The 14,939-nt window shown below is 41.8% G+C and overlaps 1 protein-coding gene across 4 annotated transcripts in view; it reads left to right on the top strand.

Moving 5' to 3' along the window:
• KIF26A (kinesin family member 26A) overlaps positions 1-14,939 on the top strand; it is a 123,831-nt gene that overhangs the window by 58,848 nt on the left and 50,044 nt on the right. For all 4 annotated transcript variants that reach the window (XM_061998252.1, XM_061998253.1, XM_061998250.1 and 1 more), the window contains one exon: positions 14,145-14,308. In XM_061998252.1, coding sequence (XP_061854236.1) covers positions 14,145-14,308 — 164 coding nt within the window. The remainder of the gene's footprint in view (positions 1-14,144; positions 14,309-14,939) is intronic.

The raw sequence follows: 14,939 nt of genomic DNA, 5'->3' as shown, positions 1-14,939 counted from the left end.
TAGTCTTTCCTGATGTTGGTGAAGGGATTTAGGTTTAAGATGAACCTAAGAGAAAGCTGTAGATATACATACTTTTATAGATGTCTGTCTTTAACCTTTCCCATCTTCTTGAGGGGAAAAATGGGTATTGCTAGAGGAATTCTGGAGCAAGAAGAATTGCAGTAGAGAGGAAAGCCCTAAATGTAGAGTTGATTATGTGTAATGTGACTGCATTGTGGAGTCTTTAGCACCCATTTTGGCAAGAAATGCAGAAGGAAAGGATGACTCCTTTCCTGGAGAGTTTATACTCTCAGTTGAGATAGAAATGATTTTGACCATTCTGGAAATTCCCCTGTTTAACTGGGAATTTGTACTTTTGCCTTGTTTTGTTACTAAAGGGGGGTTCTTGAAACAAGTTCTAGATTCCCTGGTAGGGAACTGTTAGCCAAGTCCCTTACCTCTGTGTGATTTAACTGGGTGCTGCGTACAAAGTGAGTATGATTAATTTTCTAAAGATGGGAGGACAGGCACAGATAAAGGCTGGGGTTCATCTCAACTGTTTTTAGCTGCCAAAAAGAAAGATGTTTATTCTAAGCTAATTATCAAGACTTCCTTTGTAGTTGTTGGAGAGCAACAGGCACCTCCAAAAGCTGCTTTTGCCCTTCTCATCTTGGATGTCTGTCTTGGCTCACTTTGACTGCCAAAGGTGCCTGTGGCTTTTTGCTGGTGCTGGCACAGCCCAGGGGAGTGACACAGAGCAAACCCTTGCACAGATGCCTGATGCAGGATTTTTTGTGCCTGTTGCCTTGTGGGCACGAAAATACACCCCAGTGTATGGCTGCCAAACCTCAGGAGACCTCATTCCTACAAACATTTCCCCAGGATCCATGTTTTTCTTTTTTATTTATGGCTAGTTTTAACAGTGTTGATAGTGGAATTGTCTGTGGAGAGAAAAAAAATGACTTGATTTCTGCACTTCTCACCTCCCTCCCCAAACCCTCATGTATTGCCTTGTAATGTCACTTATGGGTGTGAAAACACTTCTGGGCTGAACATTGGGGGTCAGAAGTGCAGGGCATCATAAATTTTTAATATATGTTTGGAGTTCAAGTGTGAAAATCCATTATATAGATTATAAATTTTTTGAACAGGGATATGTCTTCGAAGCATGGTGTTGGTGTGCTGCTCCAACCAAAATAATAACTGTGGGCTTCTGGAGCCGTGAAGAGGAACAGTAATTAAGGATCTGGAGGAAGGTCCAGGGAGGGGAAGACTAAGATTGCAACCAAGGTGCAAAAGGTGAAGATGTAATCATCTGCTTTACCCAAGTGGCCTCTTGTGAAAAATTACAAAAAATAATCACCAGTAGCAGTGATAAGTAATCTGACCAGACAGTGAGCACTGTGGAGGGGAGGGAGCTGGCATAACTCTGGGTGAGACAGCTGATTTGTGGTGGACGACTGACAACTTCAATTAATAAATGGTTTTATATTGATGTTTTTAATTCTAGGCTTGACAAGTGAATGTAAAGTTACTACTCAAATTAAAAGACCATCTTAGCAGCGCTCAGCATTGCCACTCAGTTCAGCACAGAAGCAGAGGAGCAAGGGAAGTTCAGGCTTCCTAGACATGTTGGAATCTGACTGAGAGGTAGAACATTAAAACCACTGAAAATACCTTGTGCACCTATTACATGTATCTGCACGTATTGTGGAAAAAGAGGTCTTGCTGTATGCTTTCAATTGACTGTGTTATTAGGATGCAGCATTAGTTACTGCATAGAAGTGGTAAAGTAGCCATGCCATGTGCTATAAAGACATCACAGTGAAATAGAACTTGTTTTGCAAATTGCTTTTTCTTTCATCTCATGCAAAATGAAATCCTTGCCACACTATATTCCTAATTTGAATACATATACAATTGGTACTGCTTTATAAGGCAAAATGTTGTGGCTCTTTGAATCTTTACCAGTGTCTGGGTTGCTTTTGACAAAAGATATTAAAATGGAACCATTAGGAAACTCAAGTTGGAGCACTGGAAAATTGAAAAGTGACCTAAGTAAAGCTTTTAATAAATTTGCCATTTTATATACATACACTTTAAAAGTCCAATGCAAGTCCCTGAAAGTATTCACAAGTTTAAAGTTAAGAAATTTATGGCCTGGTTCAGTGAGGTTCCACCCATAGCATGTGTAAATGGGTTAAAGGAGTTACGTTCCTTTGTTTTATGTGAAAAATCTCAGAGTTATTTCAGTCACAAGTCAAGCTTTCCTGCAGTTCATAGGAAAAAGTTCTTCTGCTGACTCTCATCTAAACCAGATGGACTCAGCCTCTTTTGGCTTTTCTTAAATCCTCTTTGTTTATAGCAAGGGTGGCTTACGCTTTGCTTAGGAGATGCAATAAAAAGCTGAGTGTGGAAAACAGAGGAATGACAAGATTTACTTTCCTGCCTTTACTTTTTTTAACTTTGATAAATACCATACCAAATAGATTTTTAAATTAATTTTTAAACCCCTTCTTGATAGATTTCTCAGTGACCTTTTATTGATACAACATGTGAAATGTGTTTTGTAAAGAAACAATTAAAATCTAGTGCTTTGACCATAAATCTTGTCTGAGACATCTGGATGGCTCGGGGCTTTGGGACATTTCTCAGACTCCTCGTATAACATCTTGATTCTGCAGAAATCAACAGCAAACCCCAAACTGGTGGTAGGGCTAGGGTTGCATAAAGGCTTTTCTGTTTTCTCTGTAGCTTTAGTGGTGTTGGTGTTACTGCTCTTGTAGAGGAAGTACGTAGAGGAAAGGGGGTGGCAAAAGCAACAAAAATCTTCAAAGTTAGCGTTGGTCACTCTGCATAACAAGTCTGAACAGCAGAAGGAAACCTTTTGATCCAAGTTACTAAGTGCTTTCTCATACTAGCCTAATTTATAGCCCCTGTGGAAAGGACCTTTCCTGAGACTATTGCATCTTAGCTGGGCAGGAATATGTTGCACTGCACTCTGCTGCCTTAGCAGAGGGAGGGGATGTGATGTGGGAGGAGGATGATGCTACCAACACCATGTGTACAGAGTCAACAAGACCCTGTGCTAGCAGCCAGGTAGCAGACCAGCTTGGAAACTGTGGGTTAGAAATTCAGTCTTCAACATGCAGATAAAAAGGTAGCTCTCTGTTGCTAAGGTCTTCATGCTCTTTTTTTTCTAGAGCTCCCCCAGTACAGGATGCTGAAGGTGCAAATGGGGTTACTTTTTAATGCATTCCCAGTTATCAGAATGACTTGTGAAAAAGTGTTGAGTTGACAGAAAGGGTGTTGGCTACAAGATGGAAATGAGCATTTTCTTAAGTGAAGGTGTGTATTGCATCTTTTTATGTTGTGTTTGGCACTGCTGCCATAGTATTGGTTTTGCAGTTGTGGGACTGTAACTATTTACAGGACTCAGACCCTGTTCTGGCTCAAATTACCACCTGAGAACAGTTCCTTTGATCCTTCATCCCTCTAGGCTAGGCAGTTGTTCTTAGGGCTCTCACAGGGAAACAAGTCCTTACTCGCTTTTGTTGACAGTTGAAGTCAACAAGCAATAATTAAGAATGTTGGCCCAGACTTCACCTGTACTCATCAGAGGTAGACTTAAGCAGACCTGAGAGATTATGTGAAAATGTTAATCTGCTGGATTTACCTTTGGCCCACAGGTCATTCTGTCATCCAGCAAGTGCATTTTAAGCTACATTAAGATAAAAAATCTCCTCCTTTTTTTACCCAAAGTATTAGTGTTTTCTACTTTTTGCCTTTGAACTAGTTCCTTAAGGGTGGATTTTTCTGTTCACTTAGTTCCTTTTAGCTTCTTTTGGTTCCTGCTGGTCCATTTGTGCTGTGCATGTGCTGTCCTATGTATTCTCCAGTGAAGTGGTTGCTCATTAATGCATCCACTGTCACCTCAACATTGGAAAGGGCCTCCCAAGGAAGGCTCATTGGCTGGAGCTCAGAGGTGTTATCCAACATTTGAGGAAGACTAATATCTGATGTAGAAGGGCTTTTGTGAGGCAACCATTAGTCTGCACTGGCTACATTAGTTGTTGAGCATGGGCTGCAGAGTATCAGATAAATTCAGTCTCAGCACAGACTTCAGCCATGTGCAGGCTGGTGGAGAAAAAGTCTTTTGCAGTGGTCTCTGCATACTACCATGGAAGGAACTGGTTTGCATGGCTGGATGCAGGTGTGGATTGCCCAATTGTCCTGCTTTGGGTAAAACAGAACTGAACATTGTGTGGGTTTTTTTTTGGAAAGTGCTTTGAATTTCACATTTGCCTCACAGACTGTGTACTGGACTGATGGCATGTTGAGATCATGGGCTTCCAGGTAGTCAAGCTGTGCACAGTGTGAGTATTGCCAAAAGTTGTCCCACTGTTTTGTGGCACGAGTGGCAGAGCATGTGGTAAATATTGATGCTCTTTGTTACTTGCAACTAGAATCACTGAAATGCCTTAGGTGGTAGCTTCTGAAAGGAGGCTTAAAAAGCATCAGTAAGGAATGTATCTACTTTTCGGTTTCAGCACTTGGGAGAGAATTTATGATGTATAGATAGAGTTCATAGATGTTTCAAGCATTTCATCTGTGTGTGTTTAATGGAATGGATTGCCACTTTGCTGAACATAGCATTGAATCAGCTCTGTTAATTGAAAAAGATTTTTCACATTATTGCTAATGATGTGACACAGTTTTGTTAGAGATGGTGTATAAAATAGCACTGCTTGAAATGACATTAATGTATGCATTTGAATTCCTTTTTCCCCCCATTTACGTGCATTATTGATTTTATTTCATTGTTGAGGAGATAATGGATTTATAATTAGAATACAGTCACTGTAATCAATGATGAGATTATTAGACTTATAAATAGAACTTTAAAACTACGATGAGGTAATTTCCCAGTGTAACAAAGGATCAATAATTAGAGGTTTGCTTTGAATCTGAAAGCAGTACTTGTAAAATTCAAGCGTGAAATGCTTCTAGGGACGTGAGTCCCTGGAAATTATCATACAAACTGATGTTGTGGTTAGGCATTTTCCAAAGCTGACCTGTTATTATTACTACCTTTTCTTCAAACAATTGTGAGTTAATTCCTCTGGGTTTGCATTGCTGCCACTATCTCAAAAGTGGGCGAGGCTGTTATTTTCTGATACCTTAGCTGAAGGGAGCGTTTGAAAGGTGCTGTAAGCAGAAGTGCATTGCTGTGCTTTTTGGTGGTGTTGGGCAAAGTCTAGCGATCTGGTGTCCAGAACTTTCCCCATTCACATATCAAAAGTGGTGGTGGTAGAGTTGGGCAAGGCAGTTGGCTATTGCAGAGAGGTAGATGGCAGTAGAAAGATGGAGGAGAGAGCAGCCCTTCTGATGCCTGGCTTGGGAAGGGTTTGGATTATGTTGGTCTATGCAGAGTAGCTGTGTAGACATCCCCTTGAGATTCACCAGCCTCTTGTGATGACTCTGAAGTACTCATCAGGGCCTGTGGGAATAGTGCAACCTCCTGTTACTAGTTAAGCTAAGAAGGACTCTAGTGAAAAGACTGTATGGCACTGATAAGAATGTTAGAAATATTCTGCTGGGGCTCAGCTGCAGGCCATCTATCCCAGGGCTATTTCCAGCAGGGAAGCTGGAAATAGTGTTTAGGGCGAGCTATGGAGTCTGGCTGCCTGCCTTGGTCTGCTCAATACTCCCCAGCATACACAGCTGAGAAAATCTCACTCTGTTCCTTTTAGTATCTGTTTATGGTCCTGCTGTCCAGGAATTTATCTAATCCCTCTCTGACCCTGATGAGACTCTGCCTCCACAGCCTCCTGTGTCAGCAGGTTCCACGAGTTCACTCTCCCAGTGCCAAGTAGTACTCACTTTCAGCTTGTCACCACCTCCATAGCTGTGAATCTCAGTCAGGTCCTTGGCAGCCTTGCCCTCTTCAGATGAGAGTCCCAGCCTCTTTCATCTCTGCTCCTGAGGCAGCTGCTCCATCATCTTGACCATTTACTTCCTTGTCTCTGTCATTTCCCTTACTCCACTATCCCAGTCTTGAGAAACAGGACTAGGACTGCACCCCAATGTGTGCACACCCTCCTCCTTTTTGCTCTGCTTTGTGAGGTCTAAGATTTGTTAGATGTTGGTTTTGGATGCTGCTACATCTTGATTTCAGAGGAACTGTCCATAACCCTTAGATCTTTCAAGTTGTTACTGCAAGTTTTGGTTTCAGCATTGTTTAGGAGTCATTTAGGTTAGTCTTCCTTAAATAGTCTTCCTTAAATGATCTTGTCTATGTGAAATCTCACCTGATGCAGTGGCCACTCACATTTGACAAGTTCTTCTGGAGTTCCTCATTACTGTCAGGGCATTTAGCTACTTGAAAGAGTTTTGGGACATCTACAGGCTTGTGGGTGGTGAATTGTGACTCTCTGTGCCTCTGGGTTATATGATTCCCATGTGGGATGTAAATAGCAGGTCATCAGGGAGCAGACTCAAGAAAAGAACAGCAGCATTTGCACAGCTCCATCTCTAATTTGAGACCTAACTGTCCTTCAACAACGATCACATAGTCAGAGCTGTCCCTGTGTTTGCCAACTTAATTCTGCTTCATGAGCTTGCCTGTAATTGAATCTTGTTCTCTAGATTTAGGTGTGCTAAAGACCCAGTTTCCCCTTCAGATAATGAGAGTTTGTACCTCTTCAAGTGAGACACTAGTCAATGGGTGCCTTGCATGTAGTAGCTGTCAGGCAAATTGTTCCCAAGGGATGTTCTCTTTAGTTACATCTAATATATAAGCAGTTCAAGCATGATTGAAATAGAAATTAGATATGACAGTCTCTGTCCACCTTTGCCTTTATTTGCTGACATTCTATGTCAATCATAACAATATAATGATCATAATAAAATTGTAAGACCCGTAATTCCTTGGAATGTGGTTATTCAATTTTGCTGAGTAAAGAATAATCAAGGCACAGGGAGTTTTTGAGTTGTCTGAAGTCACTGAGATTTTTGTTGTGATGTCAGGAAGGTGACACAAGTTCTCTTGATGCCAAGTTTGTATGTGTTCTGTGTTTTGCTGCTGTTACAGATACATCTGGCCTGTGGAAGTCAATCCTAAAGCATTTGTTTTTTGTAGGAAACCCAATCCTAAACTGACAGAAATTTGCATTATTATGAGCTTGTTAATGAACTTTTTTTGCCTCCTCATATCAACCTCTGACAAAAAGCAGAGATTCAACTGCATATTTGTCCACTTGAATAAACAGCTCATTTTTAATTTTGACCACAATGGTAAATTAAAACACCCTGAGCTATGTTTTCTTTGGCTTTGGAAGCTGCAACTGTTGTAATACATGCTGATAGGGAGGGCTCTGGGCAACGTTTTCTGATGCTTGCCTGGAACACTTCCTCTAGCCTGCCTGTTTTAAATCTACTGCATGTGAAAAGTCCCAATTTGTGAGTGTTTATGTGCAGCAGGATCCATGTCCTTCTTCATAGCCTTTTTCCATGTTCTCCTGACTTTCTACATGTGTAGATAGGAGGGTGAAGTTTGTGTGACTGGGGGTCATATAGCTTTGAAGGAGTCAAAAGAGCATCACTTTTTGCCTCTTGCTGGTCATGTACCTGAAAAGTCCCTTCTTGTTTTCCTTTACCTTCCTGGCCAGATTTAGTTAGCCTCCCTGGTGGCATTCAACCCACCCCTCATCCCCACCCAGGCAGAGCTCAATGCACTCCAATTGCTACCTCACATTCAGAGCAACTATACCTCTTCGCCTTGTTAGCCTGTCTTTCCTAAGAATCTATAACCCTCCATGACTGTGCTCCAGTCATGGCAGCTGTCCCACCACGTCTCTGTGACTGCAGTGAAGTTGTAGCCCCACATCCACATCTCCAGCTCCTCCTGCTTATTCCCCAGGCTGTGTGCGTTGGTGTAGAGGCAGCACAGGTGTTTATACAAACACACAGGCTTCCCTGGAAGCCCTCTTGATCAAGTTGGCCAGTCTATTCCCAAATATGCCAGTGCCCTTGTGAGAGAGGTGTATTCCATCCTACCCTATCAAATTACAGTCATCAAAGAAGGTTCCACTGTCATAAAAACTGAAGCCTTCTTGCTGGCACCAACCTCTTAGCCAGGTGTCAACTATTGTAGTTTTTGCATTAGTGACTTCTCCTTTTCATCTGTTAGACAGAAAGGTCCATCACTGTCTAGTAGCATCTTTATGCTACCAGAGCCCTGGCTGCAGACAGCTTCCAGCCTGAGAATGTGGGCAGACTGAGGAAAGAATGGATGTTTCATAGAATAAGGAGACCTGCCCAGATCCTTAATAAATTTCTCAGGGGCCAAGGAGCATGGTTTAGGAGATATTTGGGTCAAATTGAGATGAAAAGCCTTTGGTTAGCAGGGAACAAACTGCTGCTTCTCCATCCTTGTTGTGTCAAGGACAGCAGCTCTGGGTGCAGCTGGGTGCGTGTGCCCTGCCACTGAAGGATGAGGTCCTTTCTGTGCATGAAGCACAGACTGCTAGTGATTTTTGGTGCTTGAGATCCAAATGCTTAACCTGTCCTACTAATTCAGACATTAATCTAAGCAAGGACCCCAAGGTTGTCTTTGGATTTCCTACAGTACTTTCCACTCTGTGACAGCAGATGGGCCCTCCTATTTCTGTTTAGTTTTACTTTATGATTTTTCTCCTTCTGCCTCATCTTCATAGATCAATGAATAGCCAGACATCAGCAACTCTGTGGCTGAAAACCTATTTTGGGGGGAGAGGTATTATACTCTGCATTTGATTTACATTGAGCATGAAATGCACAGGAAAGTCTGAAACTCCAGGTTTAGGCATTCTTGTTACCACATTGCAGCTGCAGGTTATAAAATGACTACAGTAGTGTATTGTAGTTACAAAATGCCCTAGTTATTTTATAATGAGCCCTGGTAGGAACATTGTTAAATGGCAATCCAGAACACGTTTCACCTCAGCCTGACATATGCTTCACTGTTAACTTTATGTAATGCTTGTCAGTCAGGAGGAGACATTTCGCATAGACACATGCAGGACTTAGGCATGCCTACAGGTTTATAGTATGAGCGTTATCCAGAAAGAGATTTGTGTCACATTTGTTCCAGTTAGTGGTAGTATGAATCATTTAGGGGGAAAATGATTGTTTTATCTTACACAAACAGTAGATTTAACACATTGCAAGATCATTAGGTTGAGCAGTTTTTACAGTTTAATTGACTGTGGCCTTTTAGTGTGGAAGGGGAAAATACTCAAAATTCTGTCTATCTGCCTGCTAGTTGGAAAGGAGTGAAACAAAAAGAAAGAAAACATAACCCCAGTGCAGACTCAGGCTTGATCTTACTGCAGCTTCACCTGCAGTTCACTGTTGAAGCCTTCTTGAATGCCTTCATTATGGGACTAGTTTTTTGAAATGAAGTAAATTGTATTGAGCTCTGACTCTGATTTCACAGATGGGTGTCAGACTCGACACTTCTTTGTTACTTTCTTCCTTTCCCTCTTTCTTTTTTCATTGATACTTACATTTAGACATCATATCTGATTGATTTCTCTTGTAGCTCTATGCAACCTTCTGGTGTTCTTTCACCATGACAATACTATCCCAAGATTGATCTATTTTTCTGTAGATTTTAATGTTCCCATGTTTCTCTTGCTTGGCACCAGGCAGATATTTTGCATGACTTACATAGTGGTAGCATCTAGCTTGGCTTCTTTAGATTCCTGGACAGATGTCAATGTCCAAAGAATGGAAATATTCAGGAAACTGGAAACATTATGACTTAGTTTTTGGCTTTGCACTTCAAACTTGTAAAGATCTTGTTAGGGTTGTAATTGTTCTTCAAATGGTAAAGGGCTGACAGTGTACTCTGTTACCTGGAGATTTAATCTATGACCAACTTCTCTACAGTGTAATTTTGCACTAGTCTGACTTGTTTAAACCTGGGCAGATGTTTCCTGCCATCTGGTCACGGCAGGGAACCTGTATGCTGGGAATCAGGGATGAGACAGGGTATGCCCCTGCTCTGCCCAGCGCATCTCCACACCCTGAGGATGTCAGGTCGCCTCTGTCTCTTCCTGCCCTTTCCCCCAGCCTTTAGCTGTCCTAGCTGGGAACAATTCCTGCTGTCATTGCTTGTTGTGGCCCTGCCAGTCTTATCTCTGTGTGTGAATGCTGCCAGCCAAAAGGCAACATGTGTAGCTCTGCTCCTATGCCCTCAGCACAGGCTTTGGGACCTGGTGCCAAAACCCTCCTGACCATGACCAATATGAAGCACCGAGACATTGGTCATCCCTACATGTTTAACATGAATGGTGGGAGATTTTCAAGCATTGTCCCTGCTGTATTCTTACTGGTACCAGTTTTCACGTGGCTTCAGAGAGCGCAGAGGGAAGGAGTCTTGTAGAGTAGTTATGGAAATCCTTCCTTTGAGAATTAGCTGGTTTCCAGAGGGTTAATGACTTCTGTCTGGCCAGCCTTTCCTTAATGAAAACAAACATTAGTGGAGGCTTATGATACTTTAAATATTCGATGCAGTCAGTAACACTTTATAGTGACAAGGTTGTGATTTCTGTGTTCATGAGTGATTTATGAATATTTATTAAATGGTGAAGCCCAGTTCCCTCTCAGCTGCAGACTGGAGTCTTCTCTCTGTACAGACTTACATGCTTAAGAAAGTCATGCAAAGTGGCTTCCATTCCTCTAGAGAATTATATATTCTGGAACACAGTCTGCAGAAGAGCATGGGTTGAGATGAGAGAAGCCCACAAAGTAATGCCTTCATTTAGTTCAGAAGCAAAGGCCCTGTCTCTTATTCATACCCCTTCAGCATCTGTAAGCCACACATGAAACCATGATGTGACAGACTGGAGTGCCCAGGAGGGTCCCAGTAATTGTCTTCCCTTTTCCTGCCTCAGGGCAAGTGACTCGGACCTGACAAATTTCCTCATACCTGAGCTGCCCTCCTCAGTGGAGAAGTGTAGCTGTCTCTGGGAGAGCAGAACATGGTTGTGCTGGAAAGTCCTGTCACTTTGGATGGTGCAAGCAGTCCTTGAATTGAATCCTAAACTTGAAAGAACTTGTTTTGTGCTTTTTTCCCACTTTTCACCATGCAGAAACACTGATGTTTAACAATCCAGTAATTGAAGACTGAATGGAAAAGATACGGACTATGTTCTGTACTAGTCTTCTGATGACTTTATCTTGCCTGTCTCACCTCACTTTTTCCCCCTTGACAAGAATCAATGCCTTCTCCTTGACTTTCTGTCATCTTTCTTTCATGCACACACAGAACTGAGAATAAACCCTCCAAATTGACTCAGAAAATACATTTCAAGTTTTCAAAAGTGTCTCAAGTGGGAATAGCAATTTATAGACATCCAGCTTGCATATGTTGGTTTGGAAAGTTTTATTAACCATCTGGTAACTGAAACATCAGGTTTGGTTTGGATATTTCCAGTTAGGTGCCTGATGCATCCACAATCATCGGCCTCTTAGAAATGTAGGCTTCTAAGTTCTCATAGAAATAAAAGAGTGGTGAAAAAGGAGTGTGTGCTATACATTGCTCATGTTTTCGTTCAGTGTGAATAGCTTTTACAGGAATTGATCTGTCAGTTCTTACAGATTTGTTACTCTTTGCTGCAAAATGCACAGAAGTTTCATGCAACTCTGGAGATTTCATGTTTATCTTTAGAGATGATCTTGTTGTATAGATTCTGCATTTATTAATGTATGATTGGTGAGAAACACATTGCTGCTTCTGTCCTCTTCAGAGCTTTGCTTAAACATGATTTTCTTTGTTTCAAAGTCCTATTGTCTACTATAATCCCTGTTGAAAATGAATGGAAAAAGTATCTTGGGAATTCATCTGTGATTTACAGTCTGAGACAACAGCTCACATGACAGAGGGTTATGGTGGTCTTCCTGCCAGAATGTAGGGGACTATTGAAACACTAATGTTAACCTGGCAGTGATTGCTGATTGGGTTTCTTTCTCTTGCTAGCGATCATGCCACTGTGTGTGTGGCATTCTCCTGATATGCCAGTTTGTAAGTCCCATGTACTGGTTTCAGGGTTTCTGGTGTAGATGTCTTACGTCTGTAAATTGTAAGATCCATTTATTCCTAGTGCTTTATGGCAGTTCATGAAACTCAGAAGTTCAGATATCACATTGAATTTTTCCCAATCTGCATGTTTTTCTCCATGCCATATACATTCTGTGGCTGGTATAGGTCAAAATTACACATTTGTTGCCTCAGTTCATTAATGAACAAGTACCTACTTTATTGATCACCTCAAGGTCCTCGTTACTCCATCACTTAGTTTTAAGCAATTAACCACTGAGCAGGTCTGATCCTTTTCTAAGCATCTTTGTTCCTGGCTCTCACTTCTTGTAGACTGTGGATGGGGTAGGCAGACTCCCTTTTTTAAGCATGTGTTCCTACCATACTATTTCGTTGTGCCAGTCTTGGTCTCTAGCAGTGCTGGGTCTCTGCCTTTCTGCCTGCATTGCTAAGAAATCTGATCTCATGACACTTCTGTAATGCAAAGTGAGGGGGTTTGCAGAGGGTTATGTAAAGTTTGTGATTAGGCTTCTAGCACGAGTAGCTTTGCTAGGATTAAGTTAATCTGTGTGAATATTCTCCTGTGTCTCAGCTTCAGATTTCTTAGGTGAACTCTTTAAGTACCTTTTTGTGTAGCGGTCTGTGGTAAAGCATTAGTCAGCCACTTCATAATACTGATAATAGTATTAATCTTTAAAAAGCAGACCTTCAAAAGAGATGTGTGCACTTCTTTCTTGTTGACTTTGCTGGGAACTGAGAACTCAGAACTCAGCCTATGGGAATGAGTCCAGATGAAACTCCAGACAGCTTTTCATGCACCAGTTGAGCACTACTTAGTTGTCAGTTTTCTTTTACTTGGTACCTAATAACCAGGTTGCTTTAGTTCTCATGAGAAAAACTCTGTTTGGGTTGTCAGTGTATGAGAAAATTGAGGGTGTGTCTGTAACTGGGAAGGCCCTATTACCATGTCTGCATATCTGTAGTTGTAAAACATGATCTATGGCAGCACAAAAATCTAAAATTTGGTGGCATCCCAGGAAGTACTTTAATTGCGTTTGTGCTTCATTACAAGGCTGTCTCCTTTTCTGGAATTTATTTTAGCTAATTAGTTGGAAATGTCAAAGTAGTATTTCAGATGACAGAAACATCATATATTATCATACATGAAGCAATTAACTCTTTTGACAAATATTTATTGTGGTGTCGCCTTTAATTAAATCTTCAGTACTCCTAGACAGAGAGCAGGTTCTTCTGAAAAGGAGACCTTCCCAGCACTGTCAATGAAAATTTGACTGATGTTGCTTAATTGAACTTTGTACTGAAAGAGTTGATGGCTTAAACATGGCGATATTGGCGTGAGAGGATTTCACAATACAGATTTTTGGCAAAGTCTCAATCACCCCCCTCCAAACTCTGCCTTGGGTACCGCAGATGTGTTACACTGGAGAAGATGCATCTCCAGTCGTTCCTGTTCTTCCACTGGAACAGTTTTCAGGAGGAAAAAAACCACCATACACTTGTGCAGCTAAGACAAATAATGCTGCAAAGCAGGGCCATATATATGCTTTCAAAAAAATCAATTTAAAGAAAATTTAGTTCTTGGAGTTACTCGTGTGGAAACAAGTAACAAATGTGACTGTTTGGTTAGTTCCTCTTAAGCAGATAGGTCTTGTAGATGATGTGCCACTGAGAAATAATTCCTGACAGTTATAACTGAACCAGATAAACAGTTCTGCCAGCTCCCAAATAACACTGTAAAACAAAAGGGTTCTGCTTATCGTTTTCCATTTCTTCATGCCTGTCAAACTATTTAACTGTGCATTACCCATCACAAAAGGTCTCTGTTTTTCTGCTCATCTGCTGTGGTCATGGTTTTTACCTCCTCTGTTGCATGACCCACTGCTGTATGCTTGTCGAGCTGTATCACTCCTCGGCTGCTGCTGACCTTCGCCTTCACCCTTGCAAAGACACTTTTTGGCAGTGCTGCATGAGATTTCTCCCTGTCATGGCCATGCAGCAAAGTGTATTAACCTGTACCTATGTTTTTATTTTTGGTTTGTTTGTTTGTTTGTTTTTTCAGGCAGAAACAACACCAGAAAGTAGCCGAGATGGTCCCAATGTGCAGATCAGCTCGGGGCAGAACAACTCTGACCCCACAGGAACTGGCTCGGCAGCCTCCCAGAGCATGGTTGCTCCAGCCGGGGTCTCGGCAGGTACCTCAGCTGCAGCTTCCTTCTTCATAAGGTAGTTTTTCACCTTTCTGGCTTCTGTAACTGCTCATGGTTCTTTCAAATGGTTGAGAAAAGCTCTTGAGTCTTTGCCAGGGGTAGAAGGTGTAGCGTCTAGTGTTGATTGCTGAGAGGTGGAGTTGGTCACCCCATCATTAATTAACAGTTACAAATATCTAAATGGTGGGTGTCAGGAGGTTGGGGGAGCACTTTTTTCTATGGTATCTAGCAACAGGACAAGGGGTGATGGGATGAAGCTGGAACACAAAAAGTTCCATCTAAAAATAAGGAAAAGCTATTTTACTGTGAGAGAGTGAGGGAGCAGTGGAACAGGCTGCCCAGGGAGAGTGTGGAGGCTCCTTCCTTGGAGGTCTTCAAAACTCACCTGGACACATTCCTGTGTGACCTGATCTAGGTGGGATCTGCTTCTGCAGGAGAGTTGGACTTGATGGTCTCTAAAGATCCCTTCCAATCCCCACCGTTCTGTGATTCTATGATCACGACTCAGGCTTTCCGCTGCCTGTGGGAAGCAAGGATGTGATGGTGATGCCTTGTTTCTCTCTCTGGAGACCTGAGCAGGAACCTCTCTTGACCAAAACCCAGGAGCTGAAGTTTTTTTCATGCAGATATATTAAAAAAAAAACTTA

This window comes from Colius striatus, chromosome 6, assembly GCF_028858725.1.
Source record: "Colius striatus isolate bColStr4 chromosome 6, bColStr4.1.hap1, whole genome shotgun sequence".
Classification (NCBI taxonomy): Eukaryota; Metazoa; Chordata; class Aves; order Coliiformes; family Coliidae; genus Colius; species Colius striatus.
This window is presented reverse-complemented; position numbering and strand designations above follow the sequence as displayed.